The sequence below is a fragment of the Rhincodon typus genome, chromosome 17 (genome assembly GCF_021869965.1).
Source record: "Rhincodon typus isolate 14 chromosome 17, sRhiTyp1.1, whole genome shotgun sequence".
NCBI lineage: Eukaryota > Metazoa > Chordata > Chondrichthyes > Orectolobiformes > Rhincodontidae > Rhincodon > Rhincodon typus.
Window position 1 is genome coordinate 17,110,153 of NC_063348.1, and position 26,144 is coordinate 17,136,296.

Here is a 26,144-nt window from a genome sequence, read left to right on the forward strand (position 1 = left end):
TCTCTCCCTATTTATTTCAGAACCCCCTTCCCCTCCCCCTTTTCTGATGAAGGGTCTAGGCCCGAAACGTCAGCCTCTCTGCTCCTATGATGCTGCTTGGCCTGCTGTGTTCATCCAGCCCTGCACCTTGTTGTCTCGGATTCTCCAGCATCTGCAGTTCCTACTATCTCTGATTCAATTTTAACCCCACTGCAAAGCTTACTACCTATGATGGAAGCTATTAGAGATGATAAACTGGAACATTGGAAAAGTATGGTTAATAAACGGTGGTCAGTAGCAGAATTGTTGAAGAAAAATCAGATTTGATTAACATGATTGAATTATTTGATGAAGCAACAGTGAGGATCATGAGAATTCTGCAGTTGGTAATGTATATGAACTTTCAAAAGATTTTAGAGTACCACATTAAAGCCTTGTTAGCTAAATTATATACCATAGGACAAAAGGAACAATGGCGTATGAGTTATCAGATTGCCGAGGAACAAAAACTAGAGTACAGAACATGAGTATTGCTGAGAAAGACATCCTGCTGAAGTTTTCACCTTGCACTCCTCAGGAATAATGGAAGAATGCCAAATCACAAATGATCACAACAACTTATACCATAAAAGATAAGGAATGCTGATGGATTGGCAAGTTGACTCTGTTGTTCGAGGTACTGTTAAAGAAAGCAGCAGGGAATTACATGGCTCCACATGCTTCCAGGTAATTCGAAGGAAAAGATGCAAACCTTGGACATATTTCATTTGTTTGCAGAGAACAGTTCCCTGCATTTGAATGTTCTAACAAGTGTAAATGAGCCATGTTACAAGCTCAACTAATTTTATCAAATTAGTTGTTCATATAGCTATTAGCACACTCAAGGTTTGACCAGCAAGAGCTGCCTAATAGCGGCAGCATGTCTACCAACTGATATTTTGGTTTGGTTTTTGTAATTACGGATTCATTGAGTACAGCTTGCACACTGTCTACAATGAACAGCTGGACGAAATTGTGGTGTGATTCAGTCAGCTAATTGATGGGACTCGTGTCTTACATAACTTCGCTAATTTGGTTGGAAGAATAGATAGGCAGAATATTTTTCAAATTGTCAATTTTTTAAATGTTGATTTCATGAGAGATTTTACTGTTCTCATAAACTTAGAAAGTTAGCACACAGATACAGCAAGCAATTAGGAAGACAAATGGTATGTTGGTGTTTGCTGTCAGGGAACTAGAATATAGAAAATTACATCTTGCCACAATTATACAAGACCTTGGTGAAACTACACATTGGGTACTATGCAGTTTTTATTTCCTTGTCAAAGGCAAAATATGTCGCATTGGAGGCAGTGCCACAAAATTTCACTAGATCGATTCCTGGGATGAGATATTGAGTAGGCTTGGCCCATACAGGCTAAGGTCTAAGCGAATAAGTGGCAATCATACTGAAACTTCTGAGCAGCCTTGTTGGAGTAGATGCTGCGAGATTGTTTCTTCAGGCTAGAGTCTAGAACCAGGGACATCTCAGGTTAAGGAGTTAATACTTAAGAAGAACTTCTTCACTCAATGAATTGGAAATCTTAGTATTTTCCACCACAGAAGACTGTGGATGCCCAATTCTAAGAGCACACTCAAGGCTGAGACAGACACATATTTGGACTCTAGGAAATCAAGGAGTATGGGGTCCAGGTGACAAATTGTAATGGAGGTCAAAATCAGTCTTAATCTTACTGAATGGCACAAGGGCTTAAAGGGGTGCACAACTTATTTCTGCTCCCATTTCCTACTTTAGATTTTACTTGATTTAACTGGCTTCCAATTCTCATACCTCAATTTAAAATACTTGCCTTTGTGTTTAGCTCCCTTCTTAGCCTCAACTCTCCAATTTCCTCTAGAGTTACTCCTCTCTCCCACCACCAATCTCTAAGTTCAGTTTCATGAACTATAACTTGCAATCTCTCCTCTCCCTTCACTTTGTCTCACCATTGGTGCATAAGTACCATATTCTAAAACTCTCACCTAAACCTCTGTGTCTTTACCTTAAGACCATCTTTAAAGACTACCTTTTCATCAAACTCTTGGGAATGTCACTGAAGCTTTCACACACACTTTTTATCATGCACTGTGGGATTTTTTTTTTGCAAAATTGCTGTGTAAGCGCAAGTTATTGTCACTGTTAATGAAACAGCTGTGTATTTCTAGTATTTTCTGCTTTTAACATGGGTTTCCAGCTTGTCCTTTTTTCTGTTTACAAGGTTATCAAGTTCAATGCATGTTTTCTCTCTCTCTCTCTCTCTGCCTTCACACAATGAGATCTATGTCCCAGTTCTGACAGAAGCACAGCCAGAATCATTCCAGAATGCCAAAACAATTTATTGGAAGTATTTTGCATACGGATTGAACAGCATGAAATATTGTATCAACTTCTCATATAGAGGACCAGGTTTCCTTTAAATGGAGAGGGAAACAGGAAATTATCCTGTTAAGACAACAGTTTCAGATAGCAATCAATTTGACCTCATGCTCTTTTACCAATCTCACAATATATTGGGCTTTGTTCTGGATACCTATCTTAGGCCTTTCTTGTTTCCTGAAATTTACTCTCCTGTCCTGATACTGTACTGTGATTACGTTTCGTAGATTCTGGTGGTGTTCTGCCCAACTGATCAATTTTTTAAAAAAATTCGTTCATGGGTTGTGAGCATATCTGGCAAGGCCAGCTTTTTTTTTTAAACCAACACCTGCTGCTCTCGATAAGGTAGTGTTGAGCTACATTTTGGAACAGCTGCAGTCTATGTGGTCGAAGCACATATACAGTGCTTTTAGAAAAGTGCTGTTATAACCATCAGGTTGTGTTTTCTTGATCATTGTCATTTGGTATGTGCTGTCCAATTTGGCAATACAGAGGGGAGAAGAAATGTTAAATGAGAGCATGGAAGATCACCAGGCATCTTCAGATGATGAGTCTAATAATGACGCACAGGAAGAATATGAGGGTGCTCATGACTTTGGATAGGCCACAGCCGGAGTACTAGGTACAGTTCTGCTCTCTGCACTGTAGGAGGTCTGTGATTGTACTGGAGAGGATTCAGAAGAGATTCACCAGGATTTTGCCTGGGATAGAGTATTTTAGCTATGAAGAGAGGCTGGGTAAACTAGGTTTGTTCTCTTTGGAGCAGAGAAGATTTAGGGTGACCTGATACAGACTGAGGGCATGGACAAGATGAATAGGAAACAGCTGTTCCCCTTAGTCAAAGGGACGATAACAGGGGGGGCATAATTTTAAGGTGGAAAGCAGGAGGTTTAAAATAGATTTGAGAAGAGGCTTTTTTTCATCCAAAGGGTAGTGGGTCCTGGAATGCACTGCCTGGGAGGGTAGTTGAGGCAGGAAACCTCATAGCCTTTAAAAGTTGGATACGCACTTATGTCATAACATTCAAGGTTATTGGCCTAGTGCTGGAAGCAGGGTTCGTATAGATTTAGTGTAGCTTTGGCAGCATAGACTTGATGGGCCAAAGGGCCTCTTCTGTACTATATGATTCTATGATCCTATAAAGGTAGTCCAAGAAATTTGACACATTAACTGAAAGAATTGTGATATTGTTTCAAGTCAGAATGATAAGCCATGTTTCCACACTGTAGGGATTATATGATTTTGATTATAGATATACAATTCAAAGACGGTGGTACATCTATGCATCTGCTACCTTTGTACTTCCAGGTTGAAGAGTTTGTGGGTTTTATTCCTGATTTTGGATAGTGAGTATTCATAGGATATTTTAGTTGTATGGTACAGAGTGCAGGCCTGTCCTTACACATTCAGAAGCTTTTCCTCAGAGGTCTCCAGACAGCAATCAGGAGCAAAACATCAGGGTCCTTTTCTTTTCCTTAGCTCCCTGGTCCTGAGACCAGTTTTTGCATTCCACGTGCACTCTTAATTCTGATACTGGTCAGGAATACACAGACAAAGTTCTGATTTTACAATTTAGCCACGTAACAAGTGATGCCCTCAACCAGCATACGTTGAAATTTCACCAAGCCAGAGAGCTGACTGGAAATCATTATGAATCAAGAATCAAGAAGTTTAATGCCTATAATGGTGCATCTAATATCCTTATGAACTCAATCTCCAGTTTGGCTCTTCAGTAGAAGGATAACGAAGATAATCTGCGAATTGTCTCAGAAGCAAGCTCTTGCACCTTTTGGAATTGGTTCACATTTTCTGGGTACTCATATATTGCCTCCTGAGTGAACGGGAGGTTGCCATAAGGTTGTGCAAGAATATTAGAGTATCCTCGATGGGTACAGCTACGCCTCAATTTCTCAATGTAGTTGTTTTCATTTGCAAAGTTCGATTATACTGCGGTGCACTTTCTGGCTGGTTGAATATGGTAAACACAGACAACAGGATTTCAGGAACAAAATATTATTGCTTATTTTAATTGATCATACCTGAGAAAGATTGGGGTTGTAATTTGCCATTTCTTGTCGAATACAGTGCACTGAATTAATGATATCCTGGCTAGATGTGTAATGTTGAGACTGAACAGGGGTTGGACCATGGAAATATCTAAAAGAAAAATAGAAAGAAGATTGAAACTCACCAAACCTGAAGCTGTGCTTTATTTTAGTTGCATTAAAAGGAGATGTTGCTGGAACACTAAGAAAAAAGATACACAGGTCTCAACTGTATTCATAACTTTTCGAACTTCAATTCAATGCAGCTCATTCTGAGAGTTTCAAAGAATTACACCAGGTTCCACACATTTGTTCCTTTTATAAAGTTAACATCTGCAAACAAGACAGAATGCACTTATTACACAATAAGTTGCAGTGGCTCTAATTATAGAGAGACACCTTATAGTGCAAGACCGACACTTTTTGCTGCTAGATTTTCTTACAATTTTCTGTTAAATTTTTGTTTAGGTATGGCATCATAGAAAATTTTGTTTACTAGCATAGTTTGAATTAGTTACTGCCCTCAAAGATTCAAATGTCATTTGAGTAATTCTGCACCATCCAGACAAGATGATGCAAATAGTCCACAGAGCAGAGACTTCAATCTTCAATTTAACTGCAACAGTTCCATTCCCTCCACAAATAATGACAATATTAGCATTTGTGATGTTACACGTGGTAATTAGCCTGATAACTCAAACAGTTGCTATTCACCTTAGAAACAAAGGGAACCTGAACCCAGTCCCATGCAGCAAAACAAATATATTAATAGATTCATGAGGAAAAATACAAATTTTAGCTGATTACATACAAACTACTTTTTATCCCACTGTACAAACTCAAGTTTAGAATGTCAGATTATATTTTGGAGGCTAAAAGTAGTCTTATGCTGGAGTTATTATGGGGAATGATGCTATTAACTTGCACTCTTTAGGAAGTGCACGTTCTCGGTCCTGACTCATGTGCTCACTCTCCAGTTTTGTTCATCTTTTGCAATTTTCTAGTCTTCAGCTCGTTCTCTCTAGATTCCATTTCACCAATTCCCCCATCAAACTTGTAAAGATCCTCAGTAATTTTTAAAATGGACTACTATATGGAGCACCTTTTCCATGGATTTCATGTCTTGTAGCTCAATGGTAATTGCACATGAACTAAGATTACAACTCAATTGGTAATCATTGATACAAGTGTGAGGTTTAGAAGACAATTACGTTTTAGAACTGTTTCGTAGGAGTGTTATACTTTGGGACGACATCTTTAAATTTCAGATAAATAACGGGTGTCATATGACATGCTGGACTCACTCTGACAGTTAATCTATGCACATCAATTGTTAAAAATCAAGGCAGGGGTGTCACATTTGCCTTGAGATGGAGGTGCTGTCTGGTTACACCTGAAGTCAACAACAGCTGTTTCTAAGTCCACAAGGAGACCTTTAGTCTCCCAAAACCCAGAAAGATGCCATTAATGTCACATTGGAAACGTTTGAGTTGGAGCCTAACCCTTTGTTTCCAACATGAAAGAAGGCTGTGATAGAGACACTAATTAGCATTTCTACTTGAATATAAAGCTAGTGCTCCTCTTGTCGCAGAGGATGGGGCGAAGGAGACATTTTAATATCAGATTACAAGCTTTCCCTAAAAACCCTGAAATTTCACGAAGAGAGGGGACTTTCAAGCCATGTGGCATAGATGTGCAGCACAAAGAGACAGATGTTAGCCAGGACTGCAATTTAAGCAAAGAAAAGTCTGACTCTATTGTTCACTACATGGAACGTGGGTGGAAGCTCTTATTCAACTGACAGATCAAATTTGTGCAGTGCTAAAATAATATTGAAAGATTTGCCTAGCTGAAGATAAAGAGGAAATTCCTAGCAACCACTTGTGGTGGCAAATAGAATGGGAAAGGAAAAAAACAGAAGTAAATGTCACTGGACTAATAATCAGGAGGCCAAGGAAATATTCTGAAGAGACGGTTTTGAATTCCACCATGGCAGACAGTGAAATCTAAATTCAATCTACGAATCTGTGATTGATTAAGACTATTCTCATGGTGACCAGGAAACAATTGTCATGAAAACATATCCAGTTCACTAATATCCTTTAGCGAATGAAAATTTGTCATTCCTCACCTCGTCTGGCCAAACATGACTCCAAACCCCCAGCAATATGGCCGACTCTGAAATGGGCTTGCAAGGCACTGCCAAAATACCTGCCAAAAATACTGAAACTGGACAGACCCACATGGCATCAACCAAGGCAATGGAAACAATGATGGCACACAAAATGGGATACAGAGTACAGGAGCAAAAAGATAATGCAGGAACTGTATAAAAAACCGATCATCCTGCAACTGGAGTACTGTGGGCAATTCCGAACACCACATTATTGGGAGGATGTGAATGCACTAGACAAGGTGCAGAGGTGGTTTACCAGGATGTCGCCTAGGCTGGAGTGTCTGACATGTGAGGAAAGATTGGATAGACTGAGGTTGATTTCCTTGGAGCAGGGACAGTTCAGATGGGACCTGATAGGTGTGTAGAAGATTCTGAGAGACTGTTAGGAAGACATTTTTTCCTTTATTACAGAGATCAATAACCAGGGGCATCGATTTAAGGTAAGAGGTAGAAGCCTAAGAGGAGAACTGAGGAAAAAGTTTTTCATCCAGTGGATGGTGGAAATCTGTTAATCACTACCTGAAAAGGTGATTGAGTCAGAAACTCTCATAACATTTAGAACATAAGACCATAAGACATAGGTGCAGAAGTAGGCCATTCAGCCCATCAAGTCTATTACACCATTCAATGAGATCATGGCTGATCTGATAACCCTCAATGCCACTTTCCTGCCTATTTCCCATAACTTTTAATTCCCTTACCATTAAAAATTTGTCTATCTCAGCCTTGAATATACTCAACAACCCAGTCTTCTGCAGCAAAGAATTCTACAGATACATGATCTTCTGACAGAGGAAATTCCTTTTCATCTCTGTCTTAAATGGGTGGCCTTTACTCTGCGATTATGCCCTCTGGTTCTGGATTTCCTCCATAAGGGGAAACAACCAATGCTCCATTTAAGCCGCTTGGCTGCTTCAATGTTCCTCGCAAGCTGATCGGCGTGCTGAAGCATCGATTCCTGGTTTTGGAAGTTGACCGCACACTGATAAAATAATTAGAGGACTGGAAGCAACCTTTCCTCATCTATTCCATCAAGTCTCGAAGAATCCTGTATGTTTCAATAAAGTCACTTCTAAATTCCAACACGTACAGGCCCAAGCTACTCAACTTCTCTTCATGAGATAATCCCTCAATGCCCGGGATAAACTGAGTGAACTTCTCTAGACTGCATTTAATGTCAATATATCTTTTCTTAGATGAGGGAACCAAAACGGTTCACAGCGGTATTTAAATACTGAATTATACTGCCATACATTTCAAGGGCCAAAAGTTGGAAAATGGGATTAATGTGGCCACGACACAATGTGGTTCTGAGGAAGGGTCACCGGACCCGAAATGTTAACTCTGCTTTCTCCTTCACAGATGCTGCCAGACCTGCTGAGCATTTCCAGCAACTTTGTTTTTGTTCCTGATTTACAGCAGCCACAGTTCTTTTGGTTTTTATTTATGTGATCATATCTTTATTGACCAATGAGGACAACGATAGACCAAATTGCTTCTGAGCCTATTCACATTTATGAGCCTAACATGGGAGGTGTGTCAGAATTGGGACTGTTGCCCCACAGACTGTTCAAGCAACAATCTGATATAGTGATACTGAGGTACCTTACAGATAATGTCCCACCTCACTGTGCCTACCCCAGCTACAGGACAGACCTATCAAAGGTGGCGGTACAGTGGTATACGGGTGGGAGGGAGAAGCCCTGGGAGCCCTCAGGATTAATGCCAGAACCCATGAATCTCATGGCATCAGGTCAAACATGGGCAAAGAAAACCCCTGCTGATTATCGCCAACCGTCATCCTTCAAGTAGTGAATCCTCCATGTTGAACACAACTAGGAAGAAGCACGGAGGATAGCAAGGGCATAGAATATACTCTGGTGGGGAACTTCAATTTCTACCACCAAGAGTTACGCAGTAGCACTACTACATACTGTGCTGGCCAAGTCTTAAAGAGTATAGCTGCTGACTGAGTCTACAGCTGGCAGTGAAGGAACCAACAGGAGGCAAAAACGTACTTGTCTTCACCAATCTATCTAAAGTAGATTAACTTGTCCATGACAGTATTGGCAGGAGAAAGATTGCATAGCCTGTGTGGGGACAGGCTACCCTCAATCATGATGTCAGACACTACAAGTGCTGACTGGGTTAGATTTCCAACAGATCTAGCAAGTCACGACTAGGCATCCATCAGGTTCTGTGAAATGTTAGCTGCAGCAGAACTGTTTTCAACCACAATCTGAAACTTCATGGCCTGGCCTATCCCCTAATCTACCATTACCACCAACTTAAAAAAAAAGAACAAAAACAGAAGTTGCTGGAAAAGCTCAGCAGGTCTGGCAGCATCTGTGAAGAGAAATCACAGTTAACGTTTTGGGTCCGGTGACTCTTCCTCAGAACTGATGGTAGCTAGGAAAATGTCGATTTATATGCAGAAGATGGGGTTGGTGGTGGTGGGGGTGTGGGGTAAGGAGAAAACGATAGATGGGGATAGAGGCTAAAGAAACAGAAGAACAGTTGGACAGACAAAGGAATGACTAATGATCTGGTTAAGAGACTGAATAGCTGTTAATGTAGACTGATAGGGGCTGACAACAGGTATGTGTAATGGCAGGCTATGTGATAACAAGGCTTGGTGTGTGGGGTAGGGGATTGGGACATGGGAGAGTTCAGGTCCTAAAATTATTGAACTTGATATCGAGTCCGGAGGGCTGCAGGGTCCTCAAGTGAAAAATGAGGTGTTGCTCTTCCAGCTTGTGTTGAGCTTCACTGGAAAACTGCAGCAAACCAGAGACAGAGATATTGGCCAGAGAAGAGGGTGGTGGTCTGCCATTACACACTACTTATTGTCAGCCACTCCATTAACAGTTAATCATTGTCCTAGCCAGATCGTTATCAACTCCTTTGTCTGTCCAACTGTTCTCTCTCTGTTTGGGCTCTATCCCTACCTATCACTGACCCCTTAACACCAACCCCCACCCCCACCCCATCTTCTGCATATAAATCAACATTTTCCTAGCTACCATCAGTTCTGAGGAAGGGTCACTGGAACCGAAACATTAACTCTATGTCTGTTCACAGATGCTGCCAGCCCTGCTGAGCTTTTCCAGCAACTTCTGTTTTTGTTTCTGATTTAAAGCATCCACAATTCTTTCGGTTTTTCAATTAAAAAAAGGACACTGCCATTTAAATGTTGCCTGCTATGGAAGGTTGCTGAATTAGTTTAAATTGCAGCATGCATGTTTGTGCAATGTATAATTTATTTACCAGTGTGGGTCTCAATGACTTTCTATAATCACAAACCTACCTGTCAGCTTTCTTCAAATTTAGTGCCACTGTCTTCTTCGAGTTCTTCTCTTCTAAATCTTCATATTCTATTGCTTCCTGCAATTTCACCTTTCAGAAAAAAAAACCAAGAATCAAACTCTTTACAAGCAGTAATATATACACTCATATAGTCATATTTGCTGTTCTCTCCTACACCACCATCCACCCAGACCCACTGAACCATTCCCCTCAGCTAATGTCTAATGATACATTGCTCTCCAACTTTCTTTATCTCTTTTAGACAATTCTAGTTGAATTAAACTCCAGTTTGAATAATTTCAACTTGACAAACCCCTATTTCTATTATCAGTTCAGAAAGCATATTGAAACCAGCAGCTGGGGAAATAATTAATAGACATTTTAGGTTAAGGAAAGTTCAATCTTAGAATCAGACCAGTGTTTCCCAAACTTTTTCCTACTGTGTTGTTACATTTTGATGCTCAAAGGTTGCTGTGACCTCAGGCCTGTGAGGGTCATGGTGCAGTGCCAGGGAGATATCTGTAAGAGTGGAGTGGTTCTGGGTTTGGATGCCTGTTAGGGTGAGGGGCGGAGGTGCTGCCTGTGAGAACAGAGTGGTGATTTGAGGATTGAAGGTACATGTTTCCAGGCATGAGGGGGTAATGCCTGAGACAGGAAGGGTAAAAGGAAGAGGGTGCGCATGTGCCTATGTATGGGCAAGTGCATGGTGGATGCCATTGGGGAATGTCTGAGAGAGGAGGAGAGGGAGAAATAGCTATGAAGAGGAGGGGAAATGCCTGCGAGGCGAATGGGGAAAAAATGCCCGGAACTGGGGAGAGAAGGGAGCCAGCAAGGACACCTAAGATACATAAGGGGGAATTACCTTGGGGGGGGGCAGTGAAGAGAATACCTGTGAAGGGGGATGGAAATGTTTTGGAATGGGGGAGCGGTTGTCTGTGAAAGGGGTGGGGGTGGAGAAAGAGAGAATGCCTATGAAAAGAGACTGTGGGGAGGAGAAGAGAATGCCTATGACAAGAAAATGCAGGATGGTCAAATGTCTGTGTGGGGAAGTGGTGTGGGGGGGGTGGGGAGTGATGGGGAACTGTGGGACTATGTGGGAATGCCTGTGGGAGGGTGCAGGGAGAATGACAGAATCGTGCTATAGGCATAAGGAAAACTCCTGAATCCACAATACATTTAGGTTAAAAAAGAACCTCCTTTCCCATTAGGTTTTATTTTTAATGACAGGATTCTGACCCATAGAGTTACTACTGAAAATGCAAGATTTAAGGAAGCCTTGCAGCTGTTAGAACATGTTCGGAGCTCCACGCGCAGACGTTGCAGCCTTGGAGCTCACAACACCAAGGGTTTGGTAGGCAAACCCCACTGAGGGTCTCACCCCACCCCCCCAAGTTTGGGAAGGCCATAAGTAGACTATTTGAGCAATAACATTTTAATTTCTTGGCCAACAGCTCAGTCACTGAAACTTCAAAAAGATGACAAGCAACATAGTACAGCAAAAGCAACTATAAAAAAAAACATTCTCACAGAACGTAAATTTCCATTAGAGAAATATTGGAAAGCGACAGTGTGGGTAAAAAATCATTTTTCCTGAATATAAAGAGAAAAAGCAATCTAAGCAGGATGCCAAGTTCAGATAAGTCTTATTTTGAATTAAGTTGTGAAAAAAGACATGGGCAAAGTGACACAACATAAAGCCATTATATAAAGTTAAGTTCATTGAATTAGAATATTCACTGAATATATTTAAGACACAGGTGGATGAATTCTTTTTGGGCAGGAGAAATAAGAGTCATCAGGGATAGATGGGAACGTGGAATTCAAAACACAAATAAATCAGCTATGATCTTATTGAATGGCAGAACAGGCTCAAGGAGCCAAATGATGTACTTCTGCTTCTTGATCGTATGTTTGCTTGTAAATATTTTGTTCCACTGCAGATAGTGTAGAAGACGACAGGGATTTGGAATTGCAGCCTTATAAGATAGTAAAGACTGCACCTTAAGTCATTAAAGGTATAAGACAGGCTAATGGTATTCTAAATACAAACAGAACATATTGGAAATACTCAGCAGGTCAGGCAGCATCAATTGCAAGGGAAATAGTTAATGTTTCAGGCGATTGCCAGAAAGAAATTCTGGATTTCCCCCTGAGCTACAAAATATAAAAGCCAAGAGGTAATGCTAAAATCTTTACAAAATCTGAAGAACTGTTAGAGTTGTAACAGAAGTATTAGGTTTTACATTAATGGAGGTTATTTGAAGCTCTGAAGAAGATACACCAGATTTACCGCTCCCTTGTATGTGGAAGCACCTATAGGAAGGAAAGTTAAAACGATTACATCTTTTTCATGCAAATGAGATAGATGATGATGGAAGTATTTAAATTTCTGAAAAGGTGGTATAGCATAAACTACAGAACACTACAAGGATTGAGAGATAAAGGAGGAAGGACCATACATTCAAAAACAGAAGAGGTTTAAAACAGTGACAGGATAAATTTCTTTAGAAAAGTGAAATTCACTTCCATAGCAAGTTGTGAGATAGAAACAATGCCAAAATTCAACACTAAATCAGATAGGTGGAGAAAGAAAGGAAGCCTGAAGGAGTTTTGTTCACATGGAGTTGACAAGGCTGGTTCAGCAGAATAACCTACAAACTCAGGAGCTGGAACCCTATGCAAAGTAAAGAAACTAATTTTAGTGTCCTGGCCACTATCCCAGCTGAACCACCTAACAGCAGAATGGCAATCAAACACAGGAGGTTTAATGTTTGCCTGATTCAGTTTCTCTTTGTATAAATCGATGCAGACCCTTGGGAAGTGTAACTGGAATTTATTTGGCAATCGATCATGCTGAAACAGAATCTTCAAGTGAAATGCAAGTAAGTCTTGGATAGATCATTTTATTAACTTAAGACCTTACTCTGAGCTTGTTTTTACTTCTGTTGTTAGTTGTCATCTTGACTACAGTTCATAGCACACAGGTCTGACATCTATTCTGTAATCATTGTTTTAGAATGATACCACAGATTTGTTTCCTTTTGCAAAATTTTTTATCTTTACCTTCTTGACCGGTGGCTGGAAGCAGTCTGAATCACGGGAATTACCATCAGTGCTGTTGTTCTCATTGCTCTGATCGTTTTGAGCTTCTCTGCAAAGGGGACACACAGGATTAGGTTACATAATTGTCCTCCACATACATAATTCCTCCAACTCTGGCCTTTTCCTCATCCCTTGTCTCTCTAATCAGATCAGTAGGATCTGTAACTACAAGTACCAGGGTGCCATCCCGGAATTCCCTTCCAAAGTCACATTGCTTCTTCATTTACATTTAAAGATTCTCCTTAAAATGTATCTCTGACTAATCTTTTGATCACTCCACTCCCTCTGCTCCCATCTGCCCCACATTGGCCAAGTACCCTATTTGTTTGAGAATGGTATATTATCAACAAATTGTGGCAAGGAATGTGTGATGGGGGGTAGCACAAGTTATGAAATAGTCACCAGAAATGAAAGTCTTCAGACATAAAGTCACAACTCGTGAAATAGGGATAATGGAATCAAAGTGTGCAGAAGTAACTCAATTACATTTCAACCGTATTCATTTTGCTGTTAAATTTTAAGTTTGTTTTATCATAAATTCTTATGCTCATACACAATAAAAATTTACTTTGTAAAGTTGTCACACTATTATGGCCTCCGACTGGTGGTAGGTTTAATTAAAATCCAACTGAATTTAGGCAAATCATCTTCTACTCTATATTAATCAATTAACCCCCTGACTATCTCTCTCTGACTGTCCCATACAGTGTTAGAAATTAGAACCTCTTCCTCATGCCGATGTCATTAACCTCAAACCGTTTGTCAAGAAAGCATGAGATATTTAATTTGCTTTTTTGTTTGAAAACTTAACATTATCTGATATTCTCTTTTATCTTTCCCTATTTGCAATTTTAGTTTTAGTTTATAGACAAAAGTGCCTATAATTAGTAATTTTTCACATGCTCAGGCATGTATATCCTGTTCTGTTCTGAAAAATCAAGATTTAATTGTTACCTCAATAGGTCTTTCAAAATGTGCTTTTATCCTTCAAAGTTATTTTGAAACAGTGAACTGCAAGTGCATATTACTGAATGAAACTGATAGCCTAGGAAATTAGGTAAATTGTATCTATTCATGGAATTAGAGCTCTGGGAGAAAATATCAGGTCATAATTGAGATTTATGGGAGAAGCAGAGATCTTTGAATTTTAATGAAGGTACTAAAGGATTTAAAAAGAGACAATCAATAAAATCAAATGTTGTGAAATATTGTTTAAAATTTTGCCTAATTGTTTCACTAAATGAGGAAAAATGACAGACAAACCTTTTCAGAAAGCATTTTGAGTAACACACTTTGTGCTGTTGCAAGAAGCAGCACTGCTATAAGGTCAATCAATGATCAAATTCACATTGGAATTCCCCTCAGTGCATCATCTAGTGGCATGACAGAAAACAGCAATAGGAATTTCCCATTAAATCATCATCCAGTTCTGAATGTGAATGGGAAAGCGTTGACACATCATATTGAATACCATATGCACAAGGAAGTGGGTTTGCCAGTTGGTGGTAAAGAAACTGCTAATGTGGGGGTAGGCCAGAAGGCCTGGCAAGTACTACAGAAAGTTACCAGCCCATGCTCAGTAATCCCAAATAGTAATTTAGTTGAAGGCCCTGTGATTATAAAGGTAAAATGTAGCCTGAGTCCCAGCTGCTAATCACAATCTAAAACCCCCATTAGAAAGTGTACGATGGTGGCTGGTGGTCAAACTTGACTGTGATCTCAACCACAATGGGTTTATTGCAGGAGTTGCCATGTGTCTGTGCAAAGTGGGTGAAGGGGAGTTTGTGTTGAACTGATCAGTTACTGAACTAATTTGTTGTCAATTCATCCCAAAATAATTATGATTCTTGTGGTTTGTTAGCGGGTTAAAGATCCTGAGAAGCAAGTTCAAATCTCACCACAGCAGGAAGAAATTTAAACTCAGTTAATTAAAATAAGTCTGGAAAGCAAAGCTGGCTAGTAAGAGTGATTTCATAATTACCTGTTTTACATCCTTCTGGGAAGATACAATGTATTTTCCTAGTCTGGCTGATGCAATTCCACAGCGATGTGGTTGACTTAACTGTCTGTTGAAATGGCCTAACAAGGCATTCAATTATATTCAAGATGACAGCTCACCACTATTTTCTCAAGGGATGTGCAATTAATGCTGGCCCTGCCAGTAAAGCCTATATCCCTTGGATGAATAAAAAAAACTAAAAGCTGTGAATAAACTTGCCAAGGAAACCAGAGGAAATTGTATTGACACGTACTGTTTGCGAAGGACTGCTGCCAGAACCATGGCACTGTGATGATTGAAGCGACGGATTATAGCGGCATTGCTGCTCTCCTTGTTAGGTTTGGAGGATGTAGGTGCTGAGGATCCATAACCCTATGAACAACATTTTTTGCTGCAGTAAGACTGTTAGATTAGCAAGTTAATACAAATCTCTCAAAATTTAAAACCATGTTTTTAACCAATTCTTTTTTTCTCTACATTATATGCGAAGAAACATTACAATCATATGTCATGAAAACAAACATTTTCCTTTTATTGAACACTTTGACCACTTCCAAATACCTAGAGTGAGTTCTAGCTGAATAGGTGCAGCCTGCTGAATAACAACATAGTTAACAAATAGTCACAACAGGCTATATCTGGTCTACATTTACATAGCACCTCATCATATCACATTGATTTACTTTTGAAATGCAGCTAATGATATTAAGTAGGTAATCTATACGATTTACAGGAGATTTCAAAATAAATTGAATTAAAACTTAATCAGCTTTTTAGGATCGTGATTAAGAGAAGAATATAGCCCAGAACTGGGAGAGTAAGTGCTATTCTTCGAAGTAAATGATGTCAGACCTTTCATTTCCACCTCAACAGATAGTGCCACATTAATAGAACATAGAACAATACAGCATAGGAATAGGACCTTCGGCCCATAATGTCTGTGCCAACAACAATGCCACTCTAAACTAATACTATCTGATTGCATATGGTTCATGTCCTTCTATTCCCTGCCTGTTCATGTGTACTTCTAAATGCCTCTTAAACCTTGCTATATCTGTTCTACCACCTCCCTGGCAGTGCATTCAAGGCACCTACCACATTCTATGTAAAAAAAACTTCCCTTACATATCTCCTTCAAACTTTCCACTCTCAAACCTGTGTCCCTAAGTATTTGACATTTCCACCCTGGGAAAAAGACTCCTACTATCCATCCTATCCAAGCCTCTCATAATTTTATACGCTATCAGTTCATCCCTCAGCCTCCAACACTGCAGCAAAAACAATCCAAGTTTGTCTAACCTCTCCTGACAGCACTCCAATCCACGCAAAATCCTGGTAAACCTCTGTTGCGCCCTCTCCAAAGCCTTCACATCCTTCCTATAATGTGGTGACCAGAAGTGCATGCAATACTCCAAATGTAGCCTAACTAAAGTCTTATACAGCTGCAACATTATACAGATGACTTGCCAGTCTGGGCAGATAAACTTCCTTCTGATTACTATCATCTACCACTGTGCCAAGTGTGATAGCTTCAGAAACAATCCAGCAAGTCAAAACTGATGCAGTGGGCCGTTGTGTAGAATACAATCCAGTTGTCAATCCATAACCTCAGGGCCAACCGTTTTCCGCAGTCATGAAATCATCCTAGGGAACAGCATGCCAAGAGAAACCCCAGGCATACCTAGAAATAAAACACCAACCCAGTAATGTTACAACATGGGACTGCATGCATGCTAAATAGTACAAGTCGCATACGATATACAGAGCTAAATGATTTCAACTAAAAGAGTAAATCAAAGTACAAGCTGCTAGATTCTAAACTCGGATCACCATGGCTCAGAAGAAAACCATTTGCTCAGAAATAGATGGTAATGTACAATTAAATAACTAACATGAAGAGAAGGCTTCACAAACATCCCAGCATCAACGATGGGACCATAAGTAAGTGAGTACAGAAGTACAGACCGAATTAGTCATATTCATCTTCAGTGTGATATGCTATAGAGTTGTAGGGTCATACAGAACAGAAGAGGCCCTTTCGTCCATCAAGTCTGTGCCAACCTATCTACACTAATTGATTGGAACCACCATTGACTAGAAAATCCATCTTGGCCTCCTACTGAGGTTCCCACTATTACAGAAAACAGACTGCAGCAAATTCAACTCACTCCACTTAGTATCATGAAATGCATTGGACTAAGCAAAAGCTGTGAACTTTGACAATATCTCACCTGTAGGGTTGAAGACCTTCAAACTGAAACTAGCCATTGTTCTAGCCAAGTTGTCATTCCAGTAAAACTACAGAACTGATATTTATTCAATAATGTAGAAATTTTGCCCTCACCTATATTTTGCCCAAAAAACAAAGAGGACAAATTTAATCTGCGCAATTCGCATCTCATCAGTCAGTTCTTAACCAAAACAATGGAAGATGTCATGAACAGTGATATTAAACAGCTCTTATTTAGCAATTAATGCTCAGTTTAGATTCTGGCAGGATCATGCAATTCCAAGCCTCATTACAGCCTTGATCCAAATATGAACTCAAGAACTAAATTGCGGTGGAGATGGACAATCTTTGACATCAAAGCAGCTTTTCTCAGACTGTAGCATCAAAGAATCCTAACAAAATTGAAATTCATGGAAATCAGAGGGGAAAATTACTTTCCATTATTTGACGTCATACCCCAATCAAACGAAAGATGATAGAGGTTCATGAGGCTACTCACTTCAGAATTATGACACCTCCATTTAAGGAGTGTCCCAGGCAGAGCTAAAGCTGTTTCATCAGTGACCTTTCCTCCAATTTAACATCAAAAGGAGGAGGGTGTTGACTCATAATTACATTACTCAATCCCATTCCCATCTCCCCAGATTGTTAGACAATCCATGCCTAAAAGCAGTGAGATCTAAACAGCATTCAAACTTGAGTTGAAAGTGGCAAGTGATATTCACACCACAAATGCCAGGCAATGAGCATCTCCAGCAAGTGATAGCCCAGCTACATGCCCTTGAACATTCAATGCATTACTATTGCTGAATCATATACCCGGAGTTACGACTGACCAGAAACTTAAGTGCATTAGCGACATAAATACGATGGTTACAACAGCAGGTCCAAGGATGGGGACTGATTAGCCTGTAATTCACTTTCTGTTTTCCCAAAGTTGTTTCACCGTCTATACTGCACACTTCAAAGTGTGACGGAATGCTGCCCATCGTGCCTGGATGACTGCAGCTCCAAAAACACTCAAGAAGATTGACTTGAATCAAGACAAAGTTGGTCACTTGATTGGTTCTCCAACCATCATCTTAAATAATTACTTCTTCCAACACCAACACTGGCTGCTGCATGTAACATCTACATGATGCACTGCAGGAATTCATGAAAAGTTTGACAGCACCTCATAAAACCGCAAACTCGAGCAGTTGGGAGAACAAGGGTGGTGGCCAAATAGAAGCCTCAAGGCCTTAAACACAAGAATTCCCTGCTTAAATCTCGCTCTCTCCTCCTTTAAGACATTCCTTAAAACTTATTTATTGGATGATGCTTTGATTGATCCTCCCCTTATATCTAGGCATTAAATTTTTCCAATGCTCCATTATTTTACTCCATTAAAACCACTATGTAGATACGAATTGTGCTGTATTAGCAAAAGTAAAAGTCCCAAGGCATTTTATAGGATGATATTAGGTGATAATAGAACTGTGGCCAAAAGCTCAGTCTGAACAGTAAGTTAACACCTTAAAGGGCATTAGAGCATTAAGAGTTTTAGGGAACTTTGGCATCTTTGGTGCCTTGACAGCATGGCTGCCAACAGTACAGTGATAAAAATCAGGCTCACAGGAGCACAGAGATTCTGTCAGGTTGTAGAGGAAGCTACAGAGATAGGGGAAAGTGATATCATGGAATGATTTACAAGGATGAGAATTTTAAATCCAGACATTATCAGAACAGGAACCAACGTAGGTAAGTAAGCAAGCAAAGAGTGATAGATGAACAGGACTTATTACCAGTTAGGATAGAGTATAGTAGAGTTTTGGATGACAAGTCCATGGATGGCGCAAGACAGGAAGCCAGCCAGGAGTGTGTTGCAATAGAGAAACAGGATCCAATTAATGGAGGGAATGACAATACTAAACTTAGTGAAAATTAGATATCATTAACACATATCAAGCAAATAACTCTCATTATTTGCCATTACTGCAATATCACTTACAAATATATTGATTATATATTAAGCACGCTGACTTTTTGGACATATCCTCTGAGCTTTTCTTTTCGTTTTGCCACTCATTTGCCTTTGTCTTTAGTTTACTTGATATAGGATAATTTCCATGAACTGCCATGTAATGAAATAGCTCCAAGTTAGAATTTTAACAGTACAGTTGGTCCCACAGTTCTGACTTCCCTTCCTACGGAAGCCACACTAATACCTCTCTTGACTTTCTACATTGCTGCTCCTCCCAAATGTTTCTGTCTGAAATCAAGTGTATGTATGCCCATTCTCAAATGTGGCCTTTAAGTTAAGTGATTGACTGGGATAGTGAAAGGGAAAAACATAGTAGTACAGTTTGGAACTATGCATGCAGATTAATTTTCTAAGTTGTTATCATCAGGACAAGGATAATGATTGAACAGTTGTCTACTGCATTCCCTACTTAATATAGTGTACCCTGGCAAACTGCTTAAAAACAGAGGTACCTGCTATAATTGTAACTTCATGGTACTGTACACAATAGTCACGTAACCAGGCACACCATTGACAATGCAATGCTCACCTCACCCAATGACTTGTCCTCCAGCGATGTCAAATCCACCAGAGGGTTCTTCACTCCCTGACTAACCAGGGTCTTCAAACCTGCTCAAAGAGAAAATACCAGAGTATTTTCTTTCAGACATAGCACAAATAGCACTAAAGAGGTCCTATTGCAGAGTACCACGCAAATAACAAAAAGTGGGAGATCATTATATGGGAATAACCAGAAGCGGCCAAGTAATGTATGTTTTGTTAACATCTAATCTGTAATTCAAACTCATATGTATTTGAGGATGAAAACACAAAATGATCAAACCTTATGAGAGAATGTTCAGACTCAATGACAGAAGAAAACATCTGAGAAAATGGGTTTCTTATGATTTCAACTAGTTACAGTTAGACTCAGCACTGGTCTGGGATCAATCATTCACAGCTCCTCTACACGATCGATATCCAACAATCATAATTTTGTAAGCAGAACAAGTAAGGGCACAGCAAAATCATTTGTGATGCCTTCATAGTTAAGAATCAGGTGGATGCTGTGAATGCAGCAAAAGCTATAGGGTCCATACATCAAAGCTGTAGTGTTGAAAATCTGTGCTCCAGAGTATGCTGCACCCTGAATTAAGTTGTTTCAATACATCAACTCACTGGCAACTAACTGACATTGTGAAAAATTACACACATATGTCCTGTCCACAGAAAAACGGGACAAATCCTCTCTGACCAATTATTACCCCATCAGTAAAGTGTTGTCAAAAGTGCTAGTAAGCAGCACTTTCACAGAAATTACCTGTTCACTGATACTCAGCTTGGGTTCGACCAGGGCCACTCAGTTCCAGACCTCATTCTAAGTCTTAGCCAAACATGGACAAAACAACTCAAATTTAAGTTGCAGTTAGAGTGTGACTGAGTGTGACATCAAGAAGCCCTAACAAAACTGAAGTCAAAGGAATTGAGGCCAAAAGCTCTCCATTGTTGGAGTTATACCTAGTACAAAGTAGGATCGTTCTGGTTGTTGGAGACCAATCATTTCAGCCCAAGAAAATCACTGCAAGAGTTTCTTAGGGTAAACTCCTATGTCTCACCCTCTTCAGCTGCTTCAAGCACCCATTATCCATCTCAAAGAAAATCATAAAACCCCTTCAATGCAGAAGAGGCCATTCAGCCCATCGAGTCTGCAGCGATCTTCCAAATAGCGTCTCTTCCCAGACCTAGCCCGCCATCATCCCTGTAGCCCCACATATACCTTTGCCAATCGACCGAGCCTGCACACCCCTGGACTCTATGGTGCAATTTATCATGGTCAATCCACCAAACCTGCACATCTTTGGGCTGAGGGGGAAAACTGGAACACCTGGCTGAAACGCATACAGACATGGGGAGAACGTGCAAGCTCCACACAGTCACCCGAAGCTGAAATTGAACCCATCTCCCTAGCGGTGAGGCAGTAGTGCTAACCATTATGCCACAATGCTACCCCTTCTCTCATTATTGCACGGTGCTCCATGCATGCCCTTAAATGATGAAATAATCCACACCCTTACACAGTAGGGCATGGACGAACTTCAGACTTGGGCTCAACAGTGAAAATTAACTTTTGCTCCACAACAAATATCTCCCCTTGACATTCAATAGCATTACATTAGCATCACTAAATTCCTGGTTAAGAACATTTTGGGACATACCGTTAACCAGAAACACAAATGGACAAAACATATAAACATGCAGCTACAAGAGGCTAGGATTCCTGCAGTGACTAACTCATCAAAGGCTGTCCAGCTTCTAAAAGGCACTAATCAGGAGTGTGACAGAATATATCCCAAAGTGGTCAGCACAGTAGCTCAGTGGTTAGCATTGCTGCCTCCCGGCACCAAGGACCCAGGTTCAATTTCACCCTGGGTGACTGTCTGTGTGCAGTGTGCACGTTCTCCCAGTGTCTGCATGGGTTCTTCCCACAATCCAAAGATGTACAGGTTAAGTGGATTGGCCGTGGGAAATGCAGGGTTACAGGAATAGGTGGGTCTTGGTGGGATGCTCTTCGGAAAGTCGGTGCAAACTCGTTGAGCTAAATGGCCTGCTTCCTCGCTGCAGGGATTCTGTTGTTTTGTAAGCCTATATATCGTCCCTTGAAAACCCTCCCCACTCTAATTAAACGGCTTTAAATTAATTGGGATGGGTTACTTGGGAGGGAGGAAACATAGGTTTACAAAATATAAGGATATGATGGCCTTGCAACTATTTTGATAATGATGCCCAGAGTGGGACAGGAAAGGACAGAGTGTACAAGCATAAGAAAACTGGAGTCCATAGAGTCAAAGGGGGAAAAATAATAAGGCAAAATTAAGAGCTCTTTACCTAAATACATGTCATTTCCAAAGCAAAATAAGTGAATTTACTGTACAAATAGAAAGTAATGGGTATAATCTTATAGTCATTACAGAGACACAATTACAAGGAGATCAAAGTTACAAGCTAAACTTTCATGGATATATGACAGGCCCAAAGGGAAGGGTGTTAGGGTAGCTTTGTAAGTGTAAGATGGAACAAGTATGATAATGAAAAATTGCCTTGGATCAGATAATGTTGAATCCGTATGGATGGAGGGAAGAAATAACAAGGAGACTGGTGGGAGCAGTCTATAGGCCCCCTAATAGTAGCTTTACTGTAGGACAGAGAATAAATTATGAAATAATGAGAGCATGTAAAAAAAGGTAGCCTTCTAACAATGGGTGACTTTAGTCTTCATGTTGATTCGTAAAATCAAATTGGCAAAGGTAGCCAGAACAAAAAGTTCATAGAGAACATTCGGGACAGCTTCCTGAAACAATAGCTTATGGATCCAACCTGGGATCAGGCTATTTTGCAGCTGATAATGTGTAAGGAGGCAAGTTTAATAAACAACCTCAGAGCAATGAGACCTGTTAGGGAACAGTGACCACATAAACTGCTTAATACAGTAATACGGTTGGATGTAGTCTATTAGCATGGACAGAGGATTGATAACTAAAAGAAGATACAGTTGGGATAAAGGGGACATTGTCCTGACAGCAATCTGTAACTAGTGGAATGCCACAGGGATCCAAGCTAGGGCCACAATTATTTACAAAATATATTCTTTTGTATTCATTCGTGGAACGTGGGTGTTGCTGGCTGGCCAGTATTTATTGCCTGTCCCTAGCTGCCCATGAGAAGGTGGTGGTGAGCTGCCTTCTTGAACTGCTGCAGTCCACATGCTGTAGGTTGACGCACAATACCCTGAGGGAAGGAATTCCAGGAATTTAACCCAGCGACAGTGAAGGAATGGCAATATATTTCCAAGTCAGGACAGTGACCCACTTGGAGGCGAACTTGCGGGTGGTGATGTTCCTTCGAATCTGCTGCTCTGCTCTTCTAGATGGAGGTAGTCATGGGTTTGGAAGGTGCTATCTCGGGTGTTTGGTGAATTTCTGCAGTGCATGTTGTAGATAATAGACACTGCTGCTACTGAGCAACAGTGGTAAAGGGTGTGGATGCTTGCTGATGTGGTGCCATTCAAACAAGCTGGATTGTCCTGGATTGTGTCAAGCTTTTTGAGTGTTATTAGAGTTGCATCTGTCCAGGCAAGTAGAGAATATTCCATCACAGTGACTTGTGCCTTGTAGATACTGGACAGGCTTTAGGGGGTCAAAAGGTGAGTTACTCAATACAATATTCCTAGTCTCTGACCTGTTCTTGTGGTCACTGTGTTCCTGTGTCTAGTCCAGTTGAGTTGGATGACAGAAGTGCCAAGTTTGCTGGTGACAAAAATAGATGAGGAGTGTCCACAGACAAATATATGCAGATTGAAAGAGTGGGCAAAAACTTGGGAAGTAGAATATAATGAGGGAAAATGTGAGATTATGCACTTTGGCAGGAAGAATAAAACAGCTGAATATTATTTAAATAGGGAAAGATTGTAGAAAGCTTCAGCACTGGAGGGTTTTGAAGTCCTTGTGCATGAAGCACAGAAAGGTAGCATTTAAGTCCAGCAGGTAATAAGGAGGGTAAATGGACTGCTGGCCTTCATTTCAAAAGGAATGAAGTATAAAAATGGGGAAGTCTTGCTAAAAATATAAAAGACCCTAGTTGGATCACAGCTGGAATATTGTGAAAAGTTCTGGTCCCTTTATCAAAACAAAGGCATTGGAGGCAAGCCAGGGAAAGTTCATTAGGTTGCTTCTGGGTACAGAGGGATTATAGGTTGGGCCTATTCAGAGTTTAGAAGAATGAATGGAGACCTTATTGAAACATATAAAATTCTTCAGGGGCTTGACAAAACAGATGCAGAGAGGTTACATCCTCTTGTAGGATAGTCTAGGTCCAGACAGTATAATCTCCGAGTAAGGGGTTGCAAACTTAAGACAGAGATGAGGAGGAACTTTTTCTCTCAGAGGCTAGACAGTCTGTGGAATTCTTCACCATGGAAGATTGTTGAGGCTGTGTCATTAAGTATATTCAAGGATGAGACAGACAAATTTTAGATCATTAAGGGAATTAAAGGTTATGGAGATAAGGCAGGAAAGTGGAGATAAGGATTATCAGAGCAACCATGATCTCATTGAGTGGCAGAGCAAACTTGATGGGCCAAATCACCTAATTCCGCTCCTACACTTTTTGGTCACCTTAAATACTCGCTCCTTTTGAGATCAGCAGATAGTGGCAGTAGAGCATACATAGTATAAGATACATTGCAACAACTCACCGACATCTTCCAAATCCATGAGCTCGAACAAGCGCAGCAGGCACATGGCAGGTGCATGGAAACATCACCAGGTGCAATTTACCCTCAAAGTCAGACATCTTGACTTCCTCAGGGTAACTGGAGATGGGAAATAAATGCTAACCTGACCAGCAAAATCCACATCCCATGGGCAAATGAGAAAAATAAACTCACACTATTTTATATGCAAAAACATACACTCAGGCCCATTTATACAGCTTTGTGAAGTTTCTGCCTTGAGTTTAAGGCTCACCTTTCTCATCGATCCTGGCACATTCAGAGAAGAGATCCTTTGAGCCAGCATTGATCCTGTCCCTATGAAAGTAGTGAGACTGAAAAAAGCGGGTCCAGAATTCCTTCTCCGTCATATTGTGAGGAACATTCTCTGCATACTTCTGTTTCACTGTCAAACAAAGCAAGTGGTTTGACACAATCATTGGATTCAGATACAAAGACTGCTCTGCCCCTCCCGCAGCCCAATTTCACTAACCAAAATTTATACACTTTCTGATGATTTGCACTTACCTGCAGGATAAGTCCTAAAAATGGATTCAATGATGTCAGAGGTCAGATTATACCTGAGGCCATTACAGCCATCGGTCTGTGGTCGGATGTCCGCCTGGGAGCAAAGTAGGACAGAACACATCAGATATTGCAGTACACAGTCTCCAGTGATTATTATAAAATTGGATTGAAACATTCAGAATTATGAAAAATAAATTTGTTAAAAATGTGGCCAGATCAGTATGCTAGTCTATTCTCAAATCTCACACTAACATTCCCAATCTCCCACCCTAACAATCCCTAGACAGCACTGTATCATCTGCTCTGACCAGAGCCTTATACATCTCTGCTCTTGTATTCTAGCCCTCTTGAAAGGCGATGTAACCCTGCCAATCCACCTAGCCTGTATATCCGCAGACACTATGGGCAATTTAGCACGGCCAATCCACTTAACCTGCAAATCTCTGCACTGAGGGAGGAAACTGGAGCAACCCACGCAGACAAGGAGCAAACTCCACACGGTTGCCCAAGGTGGAATCAATCCTGGGTCCCTGGTGCTGTGAGGCAGCGGTGCTAACCACTGAGCCACAGTGTCGCTCATGATTTTATAAACCTCTTTCAAGCCACCTTCAGACTCCAACACTCCAAGGGAAAATGCTCCAGCCTATTCAGCCCTACAGTTTAAACCCGCTAACCCTGACAACAGCCCCAACCTCGTCTGGGTCAATTACACACATTCAGACCTCTCAGTTCCCCCAGCACCTTCTTAGTGATGGCCACTAGGTTCACCACTGCCCCCGAATTGTGAAGTTGTGGTACACTGCTGGTGTCTTCCACTCTGAAAACTGATGCAAAGTACCTATTCAGTTCTTCTGCCATTTATTTATTCCTCAGTACTATTTCTCCAGCCTTATTTTCCAGTGGTCCAATGTCCACTCCTGCCTCTCTTTTACCTTTTAGAGATCTAAAATATAACTCTTGCCATCTTCTTTTAAATGACTAGCTAGTTTACTCTCATTTCATTTTCTTCCTCTTATTATTTCTATAGTTATCCACTGTTGGTTTTTAAAGCTATCCCAATCCTCTGGCTTCTCACTAATCTTCACCACATTGTAT

General features: G+C 40.6%; 1 protein-coding gene across 5 annotated transcripts in view; it reads right to left on the bottom strand.

The window, feature by feature from the left end:
- gtf2h1 (general transcription factor IIH, polypeptide 1) overlaps positions 1-26,144 on the bottom strand; it is a 64,191-nt gene that overhangs the window by 19,615 nt on the left and 18,432 nt on the right. For 4 of the 5 annotated variants that reach the window (XR_007263966.1, XM_048607077.1, XM_048607076.1 and 1 more), the window contains 7 exons: positions 25,050-25,143; positions 24,778-24,927; positions 19,806-19,888; positions 15,277-15,395; positions 12,986-13,073; positions 9,924-10,012; positions 4,435-4,552 (listed from right to left, as the gene is read on the bottom strand). Coding sequence is in view for 4 of the 5 variants with exons in the window: in XM_048607077.1 (XP_048463034.1) it covers positions 4,435-4,552; positions 9,924-10,012; positions 12,986-13,073; positions 15,277-15,395; positions 19,806-19,888; positions 24,778-24,927; positions 25,050-25,143 (741 nt within the window). In the remaining variant the exon portion in view is untranslated. The remainder of the gene's footprint in view (positions 1-4,434; positions 4,553-9,923; positions 10,013-12,985; positions 13,074-15,276; positions 15,396-19,805; positions 19,889-24,777; positions 24,928-25,049; positions 25,144-26,144) is intronic. The other variant, XM_048607075.1, reaches the window with a different exon arrangement.